Source organism: Tachyglossus aculeatus, chromosome 2 (genome assembly GCF_015852505.1).
Source record: "Tachyglossus aculeatus isolate mTacAcu1 chromosome 2, mTacAcu1.pri, whole genome shotgun sequence".
Classification (NCBI taxonomy): Eukaryota; Metazoa; Chordata; class Mammalia; order Monotremata; family Tachyglossidae; genus Tachyglossus; species Tachyglossus aculeatus.
In genome coordinates this window covers 143,730,908-143,748,275 of record NC_052067.1, presented here as the reverse complement: position 1 = coordinate 143,748,275, position 17,368 = coordinate 143,730,908, and the positions used below count along the sequence as shown (strand labels likewise).

Sequence of the window (17,368 nt, the reverse complement as noted above, 5' to 3'; positions counted from 1 at the left end):
GAAGGAGAGAAGGGAGGGGAGAGAGGAGAGGGGATGGAGAGCCTTGAAGCTGAGTGAGGAGTTTTTGCTTGATTCGTAGGTTGACCGGCAACCACTGGAGATTTTTGAAGAGGGGCGTGACATACCCAGAGCGTTTCTGTAGAAAGATAATCCGGGCAGCAGAGTGAAGTATAGACTGAAGCGTGGAGAGACAGTAGGATGGGAGATCAGAGAGGAGGCCGATGCAGTAATCCACTCGGGATAGGATGAGAGATTGAACCAGCAAGGTAGCGGTTTTGATGGAGAGGAAAGGGCGGATCTTGGCGATGTTGCGGAGGTGAGACCAGCAGGTTTTGGTGACGGATTGGATGTGTGGGGTGAACGAGAGAGCGGAGTCGAGGATGACATCAAGGTTGCGGGCTTGAGACGGGAAGGATGGTAGTGCCGTCTACAGTGACAGGAAAGTCAGGGAGAGGACAGGGTTTGGGAGGGAAGATAAGGAGCTCAGTCTTGGACATGTTGTGAAACAAGAAGGATAGTGGTGCTGTCTACAGTGATGGGAAAGTCACGGGGAGGACAGGGTTTGGGTGGGAAGGTAAAGGAGTTCTATTTTGGACATGTTAAGCTTGAGGTGACGGGGGGACATCCAGGTAGAGATGTTCTGAAGGCAGGAGGAGATGTGAGCCTGGAGCGAGGGAGTGAGATCAGGGCTGGAGATGTAGATTTGGGGATCATCCACATAGAGGTGGTAGTTGAAGCCAAGGGAAGGAATGAGTTCTCCAAGGGACTGGGTGTAGATGGAGAATAGAAGGGGACACAGAACTGACCCTTGAGGGACCCCCCACAGCTGGGGGTGGGAGGGGGAGGAGGAGTCCACGAAAGAGACTGAGAATGAACTGCCAGAGAGATTCATTCATTCATTCAGTTGTACTTATTGAGTGCTTACTGTGTGCAGAGCACTGTACTAAGCCCTTGGGAAGTTCAAGTTGGCAACATATAGAGACAGTCCCTACCCAATAACGGGCTCACAGTCTAGCAGGGGGAGACAGACATCAAAACAAAACATGTGGACAGGTGTCAAGTCATCAGAATAAATAGAAATAAAGCTAGATAATAATAATGATAATGTTGGTATTTGTTAAGCGCTTGCTATGTGCCAAGCAGTGTTCTAAGCGCTAGAGTAGATACAAGGTAATCAGATTGTCCCATGTGGGGCTCACAGTCTCCATCCCCATTTTACAGATGAGGGAACTGAGGCCCAGAGAAGTGACTTGCCCAAAGTCACATAGCTGACAGTTGGCAGAGCTGGGATTTGAACCTACAACCTCTGACTCCAAAGCCCGTGCTCCTTCCACTGAGCCACGCGGCTTCCCCGTGGATGCACATCATTAACAAAATAAATAGAATAGTAAATTTGTACAAGTAAAATCAATAAAGTAATAAATCTGTACAAACATATATGCAGGTGCTGTGGGGAGGGGAAGGAGGTAGAGCCGGGGGGTTGGAGAGGAGGAAAGGAAAAGGGGGGCTCAGTCTGGGAAGGCCTGCTGGAGGAGGTGAGCTCTCAGTAGGGCTTTGAAGGGAGGAAGAGAGCGAGCTTGGTGGATGTACAGACGGAGGGCATTCCGGGCCAGGGGAAGGACGTGGGCCGGGGGTCGACGGCGGGATGGGCGAGAACGAGGCCCAGTGAGGAGGTTAGCAGCAGAAGAGGAGCAGAGGGTGCAGGCTGGGCTGGAGAAGGCGAGAAGGGAGGGGAGGTAGGAGGGTAGGTGAGGTAGGGACTGTCTCTATATGTGGCCACCTTGTACTTCCTAAGCGCTTAGTACAGTGCTCTGCACACAGTAAGTGCTCAATAAATATGAATGAATGAGGGGGCGAGGTGATGGAGAGCCTTGAAGCCAAGAGTGAGGAGTTTTTGCTTGATGCGTAGGTTGACTGGTAGCCACTGGAGATTTTTGAGGAGGGGAGTAGCATGCCCATAGTGTTTCTGTACAAAGAAAGAAATAAGAGGTTGTAGACAACTTGCTTAAGGAGTTTGGAGAGGAAGCTGGGGCGATCACTAAAGGGAGCCATGTGGTCAAGGGAAGGTTTTTTTAGGATAGGGGAGACATGGGCATGTTTGAAAGCGGTAGGAAAGAAGCCATTGGATAGTGAATGGTTTTTTGAGCGCTTACTATGTGACACCCTCTGTTCTAAGATCTGGGGTAGGTTCAGGTTAATTAGGTTAGACTCAGTCCCTGTACCACGTGGGGCTCACGATCTAATTAGGTGGGAGAGCAGGTGTTTCATCCCCATTTTCCAGTTGAGGGAACTGGGGCACGGAGAAGTTGAAGTGACTTGCCTGCGATCACCCAGCCAGCAGTTGGCTGAGCCAGAATAATAATAATATAGTGATGGCATTTGTTAAGTGCTTACCATGTGCCAAGCACTGTTCTAAGCGCTAGGGTAGATACAAGGTAATCAGGTTGTCCTATGGGGGGTTCACAGTCTTAAGCCCCATTTTACAGATGAGGTCACTGAGGCTCAGAGAAGTTAAGTGACTTGCCCAAGGTCACACAGCAGACGAGTGGCCAAGCTGGGATTAGAACCCACGACCTCTGACTCCCAAGCCCGGGTTCTTTCCACTATACCATGCTGAAGCCCACTGTTGGGTAGGGACCATCTCTATATGTTGCCAACTTGTACTTCCCAAGCGCTTAGTACAGTGCTCTACACACAGTAAGCGCTCAATAAATACGATTGAATGAATGAATGAATGAATGAAGCAAGAGTGGACTGGCCTTCTTAGAAGTGATTAAATATTTATTGTTCTCTTCCAGGTGGTGGATGCCCGGGCAGGGCCTAGTCTGAAGACGACACTGAAACCAAAGAAAGTGAAAACTCTCTCTGGAAGCAGAATAAAAAGCAACCAGATCAGCAAACTGCAAAAAGAATTCAAACGCCACAGTAAGTTGGCCCGCAAGCCAGATGGGTTGGATGGACACAGTCTCTGTCCCACGCGGGGCTCACAGTCTTCATCCCCATTTTGCAGATGAGGGAACTGAGGCCCAGAGAAGTGAAGTGACTTGCCCAAGTTCATATAGGAGATGTGGTGGAGCCGGGATTAGAACCCAGGTCCTTCTGGCTCCGATGCCCAAACTCTGTCCACCAGGCCAAGCTGTTTCGATGGCTTCGTGCCATCAGGCTTCATGGTGGGAGAGAAGCTGTGTTGGGGAGATCATTTTTGTTGCCATGAACTTTTTATTATTACAAACCCCCCATACAAATGACTTTAATTCTTTACTTTTTTGAAAGGCCAATAGGCCTTAATAATAATAATAATAATATTAATAATAATAATGTTTGTTTCACTCATTATCTTCTCCCCGTGTATTTTGCTATCCTAAACAGTTTTTCATGGGTTTATACCAGTTGGCACATTGTGGCCTTGATTTTTCTTAACGCCACACTTGATTTTTGGAGGAGGGACAGGAGGAGCCAGTTTCCAACATTGGCACTGTCATCTTTAAAATTGATTTGGCAGCATGTCCTGGGTTCTGGCAACTTGGAGACTTCAGTAATTAGCTGGTGCTAGCCCCTAAATTGTAGGTGCCTATCCTCCCTATTGTTGGAATTTTTTTTTCTGAGTGTGTGTGTGCCCTTGTGCATACATATAGAAATTATAAATTATGCCCATCTGGCTGAGTACCCTGTCCCAGAGCTTTGTGGATATTTTTTTTTTTCATTTTGTTTCGTTTTAATGACATCTGTTAAGTGCTTACTATGGTGCCAGGCACAGTTCTAAGCACTGGGGTAGATAAAAGCTAATGAGGTTGGACACAGTCCATGGCCCACATGGGACTCCCTGCCTCAATCCCCATTTTACAGAAGTGACTTGCCCAAGATCACTCAGCGGACAAGGGGCGGAGCCGGGATTAGATACCCTGTGACCTGACTCTGAGGTCCGTGCTCTACCTGCCAGGCTGCTTCCCGTATCTACCCCAGCACTTAGTACAGTGTTTGGCACGTGATAAGCGTGTCACCCGTAATAATAATGTTGGTATTTGTTAAATGCTTACTATGTGCCAAGCACTGTTCGGAGCGCTGGGGGAGATATGAGGTGATCAGGTTGTCCCATGTGGAGCTCACAGTCTTCATCCCCATTTTACAGATGAGGGAAGTGAGGCCCAGAGTCACACAGCTGACAGGTGGCAGAGCGGGGATTAGAACCCGCAACCTCTGACTCCCAAGCCCAGGCTCTTTCCACTGAGCCACGCTGCCCTGCCACGGTTACTATTATTTATAAAACGTGCGACGCATTTTCCCTCCTTCTCTCAGATTCGGATGCTCACAGCACCACCTCAAGTGCCTCTCCGGCTCAGTCCCCGTGCTACAGTAACCAGTCGGACGATGGGTCTGACACAGAGATGGCGTCGGGTGCCAGCAGAACACCGGTCTTCTCTTTCTTGGATCTCACCTACTGGAAAAGGTACAAACCAACCGGCAGTGGGTTCCTCAAGTTGCCAACTGTCATAGCGATAGGCCTCTGCCACCCATTTCCTCAGCAGTTAAATGGCTTTTAGGAAGCAGGTGGTGATGCCCCGGCATTTGTGCAACTGGATAATAGTGCGGGTGGGAGTTGGGAGTTCATCCTGACTAAAGAATACTTGAAAACTTTCTTTATCCAGCCCTTATTTTCTTCAAGCGTCGGTAGGCTAAGTGGGAAAGTCACAGCCAAGGCAGCTGATTCTGTAATGGCCTCCACTTTAGACTGTGAGCCGCGTGTGGGACAGAGACTGTGTCCAACCCGATTCGCTTGTATCCACCCCAGCGCTTAGTACAGTGCCTGGCACAGTGCCTTAACATCCGGATTATCTTGGATCTATCCCAGCGTTCAGTACAGTGCTTAATACATAGTAAATGCTGAACAAAAATACCATAATCATTTTTGGCATGAGCCCCACGAGGGACAAGGGACTATGTCCAACCTGATTTACTTGCATTCATTTGTTGTCACATATTTATTGAGCGCTTACTGTGGGCAGAGCACTGTACTAAATGCTTGGAAGTACAGTCTACCTCAGTGCTTAGAACAGTGCCTGTTACATAGTGCTGAACAAATACTGTAATTAATAAATCTTTTTTGAAGCTGGTTTCTCCTGACTACATCCCAGTTTAATTTTTAGCAGGGGTATTAGCATTTTCTTGGGAGATGGCTGAAGCACATTGGGGAATAATTTTGAGGAGAAGCAGTGTTGATTAGTGGATAGATCACGGGCCTGGGAAGCAGAGGACCTGGGTTCTAATCCCAGCTCTGCCCCTTGTCTGCTATATGGCCTTGGGGAAGTCACTTCACTTCTTTGTGCCTGTTACCTCATCTGGAAAATGTGCATTAACTGTGAGCCCACGTTGGGACAAGGACTGTGTCCAACCTGATCTGCTTGTATCCTGCCCCACGCTTAGAACAGTGTTTGAAACATAGTAAGCGCTTTACAAATGCTATCATGATTACTATTGAATACTTAGCTAGTAAGCTCTCAATAAATACCGCTGATTGATTGATCATAACCGAGCTGTTGGTTAAGCGCTTACCATGTGCCGAGCACTGTACTAAGCACTGAGGGAAATCAGCTCCCGTATCTAATAATAGTAATGATAATAATGATCATTGGGTTATTTGTTAAGCCTTTACTACATGCCAAACAGTGTATTAAGCGCTGGGGGTCGGGGGGAAAGAAGGTCATCAGCTCTCACATGGAGCTCACAGTCTAATAATAATAATGATAGTATTAATTATCATCTTATTTATTAAACCTTTACTACATGCCAAGCGCTGGAGGGGATGGAAGATCACCAGCTCTCACATGGAGCTCACAGTCTAATAATAATTATGACAATAATTATTATTATGTTATCTGTTAAGCGTTTACTACGTGCCATCCCCCCCACTACCTTCTTCCCCTCCCCACAGCATCTGTATATATGTTTGTACAGATTTATTACTCTATTTTACTTGTACATATTTACTATTGTATTTATTTTGTTAATAAAGTGCATTTAGCTTTAATTCTATTTGTTCTGAAGACTTGACACCTGTCCACATGCTTTGTTTTGTTGTCCGTCTCCCCCTTCTAGACTGTGAGCCTGTTGTTGGATGGGGACCATCTCTATATGTTGCCAACTTGTACTACCCAAGCGCTTAGTACAGTGCTCTGCACACAGTAACCGCTCAATAAATACGATTGAATGAATGAAGTACCGTAAAAAAAAAAAATCGGGATGAGATCGTGGAAATGCCATTGATAGTTGGCGACAGATTGCTTTTTCGTGCATCCCGTGTGTATTCCGGTCTGATTTTGCTTTTGTTTTTCCTTCCAGACAAAAAGTGTGCTGTGGGATTATCTATAAAGGGCGCTTTGGGGAAGTCCTCATAGACACACACCTTTTTAAACCTTGCTGCAGCAATAAGAAGGCAGCGGCTGAGAAACCAGAGGAGGAATCACCAAAGGCCCTGCCCATCGCCCCTCAAGAGGAGTGGTGATGGTCCTTTGAAACTCTGGAAAGGCAACTCCGAGAGAATCTGCTAATCTGCCAAAAGACCGTCTCTATAATTGTTTGGGTTTTTTTCTACGGTTCTACAAACTCCCAAGCCAGCGTCTTGTCTTACGAAAAAGGATTGTACATACTATTTAAGATGCTAAGTATTTCATAGGGAAGCTGTATGCTGCTGTAAAGTGCTCTTTAAGTCTTTTTTTTTACAGTCTTTTTCGATTCGATCTCCTAATGAGTCAACCTTGGGATTATTGGGGGTGGGGGTGGATTTGTTGTACGATAGGTAGTTTAGTCTTCCTGTATTGAGAAGCGGTGGTTGTTGCGTATTGTTTCGTTTGGCCAGTAGCAATTCTTTTCCCCCCTGGCAACAGAGAGTCGATCGGAGCTCAGTGAGAGAAATTTCCCCGTGCGGATATTTAAAATGAATTGTGAAACACGCCAGTCTTGCAAAGATTCTGAGGGCCCGAACCCGTACTACTGACATTTCGAAGCAAGATCAAGTGTTTTAGCCTGCCGAGCATCACAGGGGAAAAAGTTGCAATTATCCAGTGAGGAGTCAGTGGAATTAAGGACGGGGGTAACACCACCCGAAAGTTGTGTTTTCTCATGTTCTTCCTCAGATCGAAGAGAGGGGTAAGAGGAAGCTGTTAAATTGAAACCCCAGATCTTGCTCGGAGGTCTTTAAGAAAAGACTTGAGCCTCCTGTCCTTCCTTCACCTTCTGCCAAGGTAGGGAACATAGTGTATCTACTGATGGGCTGTAAAAGAAATAGCAAACCCTCTTAGGGAAGCAAACTGCAAATGTGCAGGGAGCAAAACAAAAACGTTTTAACGTTTCTTAGGCACATTTTCCTGTGGGCTTTACATGGATGTAAATAATTTGTTCATTCAGTCATATTTATTGAGCGTTGACTGTGTGCAGAGCACTGTACTGAGCGCTTGGGAGAGTCCAATATAATGATAAACAGATACATTCTCTGCCCACAAGGAGCTTTTCTGTTTACTTTGTGACCGTTGCCTGTACGGCGGTGACTGTTTTATGAATCCCGTTAATTGATGACCTTAAGGACGCATATGATTCCATCTTATCTCTGGATTTCTCGAGTTGATCTTTGTTGGTGTCACCTGCAGTGCGGGCATTTGACTTGTTTTGACCCTTGGGATGGGTAGCACAGTCCCACTGCTATGAATTTATTCGTTGTGTTTTACTTGTACGTTTGATGTCAGATTTCACAAGGAAGGAAAAGAGGTTGGGATACGAGTGAGGTGTGTTGGTTTTTTTTCACATGAGTTTTGAACGTGGAGACTTTGAGATCAAATAAATGCTACACGCGTAGCTATACGGTTTTAAATATGTTTTAAGAAAATTCTCTACCAATTAAATTAGGACCAAGTTGTTTTTGGGACAAGTTCACAACTCTTCTTAGAGAAGCGGCCTGACATAGTGGATAGGGCATGTCCCTGGGAGTCAAAGGTCACGGGTTCTAATGCCGGCCCCGCCACTTGTCTGCTGTGGGACCTTGGGCATGTCCCTTCACTTCTCTGGGCCTCAGTTACCTCTTCTGTAAAATGGGGATTGAGACTGTGAGCCCCACGTGGGACCGGGACTGTGTCCAACCCGATTGGTTTGTATCCGCCCCAGCGCTTAGTACAGTGCCTGGCACACGGTAAATACAAATACACACAATTATTATTATTTTCTAAATGTTTGGGATTGAGGGAGGGTCTATTCAAACCGAAGATGGGGAGGAATTAATCATTTTAAGGCTGGATTTGGAGAAGTGGAGACAGTATGAGAAGCAGCATGGCTCAGTGGAGAGAGCCTGGGCTTTGGAGTCAGAGGTCAGGGGTTCAAATCCCGGCTCCACCAACTGTCAGCTATGTGACTTTGGGCAACTTCTCTGTGCCTCAGTGACCTCATCTGTAAAATGGGGATTAAGACTGTGAACCCCCCGGGGGACAACCTGATCACCTTGTAACCTCCCCAGTGCTTAGAACAGTGCTTTGCACATAGTAAGCACTTAATAAAATGCCATTATTATTATTATTATTATTATTATTAAGTACTACTACTACTAATAATAATAATAATGATGGCATTTGTTAAGCGATTACTATGTTCAAAGCACTGTTCTAAGCACTGGAGGGCTACAAGGTGATCAGGTTGTCCCAAGTGGGGCCCACAGTCTTAATCCCCATTTTACAGATGAGGTAACTGAGACTCAGATAAGTGACTTGCCTAAGGTCACACAGCAGACATGTGGCGGAGCTGGGATTAGAACCCATGACCTCTGACTCCCAAGCCCGTGTTCTTTCCACTGAGCCACGCTGCTTCAATAATAGTCATGGTACTTGGCTGGCGCTGCTTCTGCATCAAACACTCTGTCAAGCGCTCGGGTCGATACAAGATTTTAGACTGTGAGCCCACTGTTGGGTAGGGACTGTCTCTATATGTTGCCAATTTGTACTTCCCAAGCGCTTAGTACAGTGCTCTGCACATAGTAAGCACTCAATAAATACGATTGATGATGATGATGATGAAGATAATCCGGTTGGACACAGTTCCCGCCCCAAGTGGGGCTCATGGTCGAAGTGGGTATTTCACCCCCATTTGGCGGAGGAGGAAACTGAGGCGCCGAGAAGCGAAGCGACTTGCCCAGGATCAGCGAGCAGGCAGTGGAACTGGGATTAGAACCCAGGTCCTCCGACCCCCCCAGGCCTGCTCGCAGTCCGGAAGACCGCACTGCTCTGTAATAGAACAGTACATAGGTTGACCGGTTGCACGGGTATCCAACAGTTGGGTTGAATTGGGAGCCTGCCATCATCTTGCTGAGGAGAACGCACCAATCTCAAAACTTCCCCACGCGCGTCCTGCACAGTGAAAACGGAGCGTTAAAGAATTGTCAGCCTTGACAAAGCCGTGATCTTTAAATTGCATGCCAGAACTTCCGTTTCATCATCCCCTACGCATCTTCTCCTGAGTTACTGTTTAAATGTCACCGTGGTTTTTGTACGTTTATGGCTGCAGTATTGGTGGTAGAATATACTATATACTACGGATCATCTCTACTTCTGTATTTATTTATTTATTGTTGGACCTCAACCGCAGACTTCTCCCCCCTCCCTCCCCCCCAACTCTTCCTTTGCCTGTAGGTTGTGTACTGTATGTAGTTATGCACTTTGTATTAATGTATTAGAAATCTACAGATCTGTTTTGTACTTTTTTATACTGTTCATACACTTGTAATCAAAACTTTTCTTAGACAATTGAATAAATTTTAGTCTTATTTAGAAAAATAGACACATTTTCCTCTGGTGTTTTTGCTTCACTGTGTCATAAACGCTTAGTACAGTGCTCGGCATACAGTAAGTGCTCAATAAATGCGATTGAATGAATGAGTGAATTTCACAGGAGCATTTGCAGAAGGGAATGGTATTAAGGGGGCTCAGAGCAGTGACAGAGTCTTGGAAGGGTTAGGGTCTCCGGGGGTGACACAAACAGTCCCACTATTAACACAACTGACCTGGCCTCTCATAAATACGATTGATTGATTCAGTCATTCAGTGAGTCATATTTATTGAGTGCTTACTGTGTGCAGAGCACTGTACTAAGTGCTCCGCCCTTTCCTCTCCATCCAAACCGCTACCCTGCTCATTCAAGCTCTCATCCTATCCCGTCTGGACTACTGCACCAGCCTTCCCTCTGATCTCCCATCCTTGTGTCTCTCTCCACTTCAATCCATACTTCATACTGCTGCCCGGATTATCTTTGTCCAGAAACGCTCTGGGCATATTACTCCCCTCCTCAAAAACCTCCAATGGCTACCGATCAATCTGCGCATCAGGCAGAAACTCCTCACCCTGGGCTTCAAGGCTGTCCATCCCCTCGCCCCCTCCTCCCTCACCTCCCTTCTCTCCTTCTACAGCCCAGCCCGCACCCTCCGCTCCTCCGCCGCTAATCTCCTCACCGTACCGCGTTCTCGCCTGTCCCGCCATCGATCCCCGGCCCACGTCCTCCCCCAGGCCCGGAATGGCCTCCCTCTGCCCATCCGCCAAGCTAGCTCTCTTCCTCCCTTCAAGGCCCTGCTGAGAGCTCACCTCCTCCAGGAGGCCTTCCCAGACTGAGCCCCTTCTTTCCTCTCCCCCTCGCCCCCCTCTCCATCCCCCCGTCTTACCTCCTTCCCTTCCCCACAGCACCTGTATATATGTATATATGGTTGTACATATTTATTACTCTATTTATTTATTTATTTTACTTGTACATTTCTATCCTACTTATTTTATTTTGTTGGTATGTTTGGTTCTGTTCTCTGTCTCCCCGTTTTAGACTGTGAGCCCACTGTTGGGTAGGGACTGTCTCTATGTGTTGCCAATTTGTACTTCCCAAGCGCTTAATACAGTGCTCTGCACATAGTAAGCGCTCAATAAATACGATTGATTGATTGATTGATTGATTGGAAAATGCAATTCAGCAACAAATAGAGACAGTCCCTGCCCACAACGGGCTCACAGTCTAGAGGAGGGGAGACAGACACGAAAACTCTAAGTAGGAGGGAGAACAGGGATTGAATCCCCATTTTACAGGTGAGGAAACTGAGGCATGAGAGAAGTTAAGTGACTTAACCAAGTCCAGCAAGGAATTGGCAGAGCTGGGATTAGAACCCTGATTCTCTGACTTGCAGGCACAGGCTCTTCTTACTAGGGCACGCTGCTTCCGCAGAGCACTCCACTAAGCGTTGGGGAGAGTACACTGTGACAGAGTTGGAAGACGTGCCCTGCCCACAACAAGCTTACAGTCTAGAGGGAGACAGACATTAATACAAATAAATAATGTGTAATATATAATACATAGATATCCCCCCTCTAGACTGTAAGCTCGTTGTGGGCAGGGATTGTCACTTTATTGTTGTATTGTACTCCCAACCTGATCACCTTGTAACCTCCCCAGCGCTTAGAACAGTGTTTTGCACATAGTAAGCACTTAACAAATGCCATCATTATTATTATCGTATCTTAAAGACCACCGGTCTCCTCAAATAATGTGATTTATTAAAACCACATTTCTGCTATTGAGGCCTTCCGTGACCAAGTCCTCATTTCCCCTCCTCCCTCTCCCTTCTGCATCACCTTTGCACTTCATTTATTCAATTGTATTGAGCACTTACTGTGTGCAGAGCACTGTACTAAGTGCTTGGGAAGTATAAGTTGGCAACATATAGAGATGGTCCCTACCCAACAGCGGGCTCACAGTCTAGAAGTGGGAGACAGACAACAAAACAAGACATATTAACAAAATAAATAGAATAAATATGTACAAATAAATAGAGTAATACATATCATCATCATCATCATCAATCGTATTTATTGAGCGCTTACTATGTGCAGAGCACTGTACTAAGCGCTTGGGAAGTACAAATTGGCAACATATAGAGACAGTCCCTACCCAACAGTGGGCTCACAGTCTAAAAGGGGGAGACAGAGAACAAAACCAAACATACTAACAAAATAAAATAAACAGAACAGATGTGTACAAGTAAAATAAATAGAGTAATAAATATGTACAAACATATATACATATATACAGGTGCTGTGGGGAAGGGAAGGAGGTAAGATGGGGGGGATGGAGAGGGGGACGAGGGGGAGAGGAAGGAAGGGGCTCAGTCTGGGAAGGCCTCCTGGAGGAGGTGAAGTCCCGTGGGCGGCACAGAACCCGCACAGCCCCCGAGGGAGCGTAGTCGACCAGATGCAATACATATGTACAAACATATATACAGGTGCGGTGGGGAGGAGGAGGAGGGGGAGAGAGTACTTGCGTATATATCCATAATTTATTTTAATGTCTGTCTCCCCCTCTAGATTGTAATATCATTATTATTGTTATTATGGTATTTGTTAAGCACTTACTATGCGCCAAGCACTGTTCTAAGCACTTGGGGGCGGGGGGCGGATACAGGGCAATCAGGTTGTCCCACTTGGGGCTCACAGTCTCAATCCCCATTTTACAGATGAGGTAACTGAGGCACAGAGAAGTTAAGTGACTTGCCCGAGTTCACACAGCAGACAAGTGTCAGAGCCGGGATTAAAATCAACGTCCTCCGACTCCCAAGCCCGGGCTCTTTCCACTAAGCCACGCTGCTTCTCAATCCTTGTGGGCAAGGATCATGTCTACCAACTCTGTTGTATTGTCCTCTCCCAAGCCCTTAGTACAGTGCTCTGCACAGAGTAAGTGCTCAATAAATACCATTGATTGATCAGTACAATCTGATGTGGCCAATTCAGGGGAAGTTTCCTGGAGGAGGGGGTGTTTTCAGGTTTTGGTTAGTAACAATAATATTCATTCATTCAATCGTATTTCTTGAGCGCTTACTGTGTGCAGAGCACTGTACTAAGCGCTTGGGGAGTCCAAGTTGGCAACATATAGAGACAGTCCCTACCCAACAACGGGCTCACAGTCTAGTAGGGGGAGACAGACAACAAAACAGAGCATGTGGACAGGTGTCATCAGAATAAATAGAAGTAACGCTAGATGCACATTATTAACAAAATAAATAGTAAAAATGTACAAGTAAAATAGAGTAATAAATCCGTACAAACATATATACAGGTGCAGTGGGGAGGGGAAGGGGGTAGGATTGGGGGGATGGGGAGGAGGAGAAGAAAAAAGGAGGCTTAGTCTGGGAAGGCCTCCTGGAGGAGGTGAGCTCTCAGCAGGAATAATATAAATAACAGTCTTCTAGACTGTGAGCCCGCTGTTGGGTAGGGACTGTCTCTTTATGTTGCCAACTTGGACTTCCCAAGCGCTTAGTACAGTGCTCTGCACACAGTAAGCGCTTAATAAATACGATTGAATGAATAAATAAATATATTAATGTAAATAGTAATATGAATATATAAATATAATAATAAAGGTATTTAAGTGCTTAAGTGTGTGCCAAGCAATGTAATAAGCGCTGGGGTGGATACAAGCAGATGGGGTTGGACACAGTCCCTGTCCCACGTGGGGGTCACAGTCTCAATCCCCATTTTACAGATGAGAGAACTGGTCTGAAGGGTTTGAAATGGATAAAGCCCAGGCCTGAGAGTCAGAAGGTCATGGGTTCTATTCCCAACTCCGCCACTTGTCTGCTGTGTGACCTTGGGTAAGTCACTTCCCTTCTCTGTGCCTCAGTTACCTCATCGGTAAAACGGGGATTAAGACCGTGAGCCCCACGTGGGATATGGACCTCGTCCAACCTTGTGTCTATCCTAGCACTTAGTGCAGTGCCTGGCACATAGTAAGCGTTCAACAAATACAATTTCCAAAAAAAGGAGAGAGGAAAAGCCATTTATTAGTAAGGGGTTGGAAATGGGGTTCATTCATTCATTCATTCAATTGTATTTATTGAGCGCTTACTGTGTGCAGAGCACTGTACTAAGTGCTTGGGAAGTACAAGTTGGCAGCATAGAGAGACGGTCCCTACCCAACAGCGGGCTCACAGTCTAGAAGGGGGAGACGGACAACCAAACATATTAACGAGATAAAATAAATAGAATAAATATGTACAAGTAAAATAAATAGAGTAATAAATCCGTACAAACATATATACATATGTACAGGTGCTGTGGGGAGGGGAAGGAGGTAAGGCGGGGGGGATGGGAAGGAGGGGGCTCAGTGTGGGAAAGCCTCCTGGAGAAGGTGAGCTCTCAGTAGGGCTTTGAAGGGAGGAAGAGAGCTAGGTTGTTGAGAAAGTGTGGCCTAATGGAAATCAATCAATCAATCAATCAATCAATCGTATTTATTGAGCGCTTACTATGTGCAGAGCACTGTACTAAGCGCTTGGGAAGTACAAATTGGCATCACATAGAGACAGTCCCTACCCAACAGTGGGCTCACAGTCTAAAACGGGGAGACAGAGAACAGAACCAAACATACCAACAAAATAAAATAAGTAGGATAGAAATGTACAGGTAAAATAAATAAATAAATAAATAAACAAATAAATAGAGTAATAAATATGTACAACCATATATACATATATACAGGTGCTGTGGGGAAGGGAAGGAGGTAAGACGGGGGATGGAGAGGGGGACGAGGGGGAGAGGAAAGAAGGGGCTCAGTCTGGGAAGGCCTCCTGGAGGAGGTGAGCTCTCAGCAGGGCCTTGAAGGGAGGAAGACAGCTAGCTTGGCGGATGGGCAGAGGGAGGGCATTCCAGGCCCGGGGGAAGACGTGGGCCGGGGGTCGATGGCGGAACAGGCGAGAGCGAGGTACAGTGAGGAGATTAGCGGTGGAGGAGCGGAGGGTGCGGGCTGGGCAGTAGAAGGAGAGAAGGGAGGTGAGGTAGGAGGGGGCGAGGTGATGGACAGCCTTGAAGCCCAGGGTGAGGAGTTTCTGCCTGATGCGCAGATTGATCGGTAGCCATTGGAGGTTTTTGAGGAGGGGAGTAATATGTCCAGAGCGTTTCTGGACAAAGATAATCCGGGCAGCAGCATGAAGTATGGATTGAAGTGGAGAGAGACACGAGGATGGGAGATCAGAGAGAAGGCTGGTGCAGTAGTCCAGACGGGATAGGATGAGAGCTTGAATGAGCAGGGTAGCGTTTGGGATGGAGAGGAAAGGGCGGATCTTGGCAATGTTGCGGAGCTGAGACCGGCAGGTTTTGGTGACGGCTTGGATGTGAGGGGTGAATGAGAGAGCGGAGTCGAGGATGACACCAAGGTTGCGGGCTTGTGAGACGGGAAGGATGGTAGTGCCGTCAACAGAGATGGGAAAGTCAGGGAGAGGACAAGGTTTGGGAGGGAAGACAAGGAGCTCAGTCTTCGAAATGTTGAGCTTTAGGTGGCGGGCGGACATCCAGATGGAGATGTCCTGAAGGCAGGAGGAGATGCGAGCCTGGAGGGAGGGGGAGAGAGCAGGGGCAGAGATGGAGATCTGGGTGTCATCAGCGTAGAGATGATAGTTGAAGCCGTGGGAGCGAATGAGGTCACCAAGGGAGTGAGTGTAGATTGAGAACAGAAGGGGACCAAGCACTGAACCTTGGGGAATTCCCACAGTAAGAGGATGGGAGGGGGAGGAGGAGCCTGCAAAAGAGACTGAGAAAGAACGACCGGAGAGATAAGAGGAGAACCAGGAGAGGACGGAGTCTGTGAAGCCAAGGTCAGATAGCGTGTTGAGAAGAAGGGGGTGGTCCACAGTGTCAAAGGCAGCTGAGAGGTCGAGGAGGATTAGGACAGAGTATAAACTGTTGGATTTGGCAAGCAGGAGGTCATTGGTGACCTTTGAGAGCGCAGTTTCCGTGGAATGAAGGGGACGGAAGCCAGACTGTAGGGGGTCGAGGAGAGAGTTGTTGTTGAGGAATTCTAGGCAGCGCGTGTAGACAACTCGTTCAAGGAGTTTGGAAAGGAATGGTAGGAGGGATATGGGACGATAACTAGAAGGTGAGGTGGGGTCAAGAGAGGGTTTTTTTAGGATGGGAGAGACATGGGCATGTTTGAAGGCAGAGGGGAAGGAACCAGTGGAGAGTGAGCGGTTGAAGATGGAAGTTAAGGAGGGGAGAAGGGATGGAGCGAGAGATTTCATAAGATGAGAGGGAATGGGGTCAGAAGCACAGGTGGCCGGAGTAGCACTTGAGAGGAGGGAGGAGAGTTCCTCTGAGGATACCGCTGGGAAGGATGGGAGAGTAGCAGAGAGTGTTGAGAGCCGGGGGGTTGGAGAACAGGGGGAAGAGACTTTGGGGAAAGAGCACGGGCCTGTGAGTCAGAGGACCTGAGTTCTAGTCCTGGTTCTACCACTTGCCTGCTGTATGACCTTGGGCAAATCACTTCACTTTTCTGGGCCTCAGTTTCCTCAACTGCAAAAAAATGGAGATTCAATGCCCCTTCTCCCTCCTGCTTGACTGTGAGCCCCACATGGGACAGGGATTGTAACCACCCTGATTAACTTCTATCTACCCCAGCGCTTGGAACAGTCCTTGACATCATAGTAAGCTCACTTCCTCCAGGAGGCCTTCCCAGACTGAGGCCCCCCTTCCTCTACCCCTCCCCATCCCCCCGCCCTACCTCCTTCCCCTCCCCACAGCACCTGTATATATGTTTGTACAGATTTATTACTCTATTTCTTTTACTTGGACGTATTTACTATTCTATTTATTTTATTTTGTTAATATGTTTTGTTTTGTTGTCTGTCTACCCCTTCTAGACTGTGAGCCCGTTGTTGGGTATTGACCGTCTCCATATGTTGCCGACTTGTACTTCCCAAGTGCTTAGTACAGTGTTGTGCACACAGTAAGTGCTCAATAAATACGATTGAATGAATGAAGTGCTTAACTAATACCATAAAAAGTAGCAAGGCAGATCACCTCCTCCAGGAGGCCTTCCCAGACTGAGCCCCCTCCTTCCTCTTCCCCTCTTCCCCCCTCCATCCCCCCACCTTACCTCCTTCCCCTCCCCAGAGCACCTGTATGTATGTATATATGTTTGTATGTATTTATTACTCTATTTATTTATTTATTTTATTTGTACATATTTATTCTATTCATTTTATTTAGTTAATATGTTTTGTTTTGTTCTCCGTCTCCCCCTTCTAGACTGTAAGCCCACTGTTGGGTAGGGACCGTATCTATATGTTGCCAACTTGTACTTCCCAAGCACTTAGTACAGTGGTTTGCACACAGTAAGCGCTCAATAAATACGATTGAATGAATGAATGAATTAGGTAAACGAAGGGATTGAAGGCTTGAGGCTTGAGGTTTGAGGGTTGAGTCCCTACCTGCTTCCCCTCCCCACAGCACCTGTATATATGTTTGTACAGATTTATCACTCCATTTTACTTGTACATATTTACTATTCTATTTATTTTGTTAATGATGTGCATATAGCTTTA

The 17,368-nt window shown here is 46.8% G+C and overlaps 1 protein-coding gene across 2 annotated transcripts in view; it reads left to right on the top strand.

Annotated features, from left to right (window-relative positions):
- Positions 1-7,442, top strand: part of SINHCAF (SIN3-HDAC complex associated factor) — a 64,204-nt gene extending 56,762 nt beyond the window's left edge. For both annotated transcript variants that reach the window (XM_038740128.1, XM_038740119.1), the window contains 3 exons: positions 2,799-2,925; positions 4,297-4,447; positions 6,337-7,442. In XM_038740128.1, coding sequence (XP_038596056.1) covers positions 2,799-2,925; positions 4,297-4,447; positions 6,337-6,499 — 441 coding nt within the window. In that variant the 3' untranslated portion in view covers positions 6,500-7,442. The remainder of the gene's footprint in view (positions 1-2,798; positions 2,926-4,296; positions 4,448-6,336) is intronic.
- Positions 7,443-17,368: the final 9,926 nt, after the last annotated feature.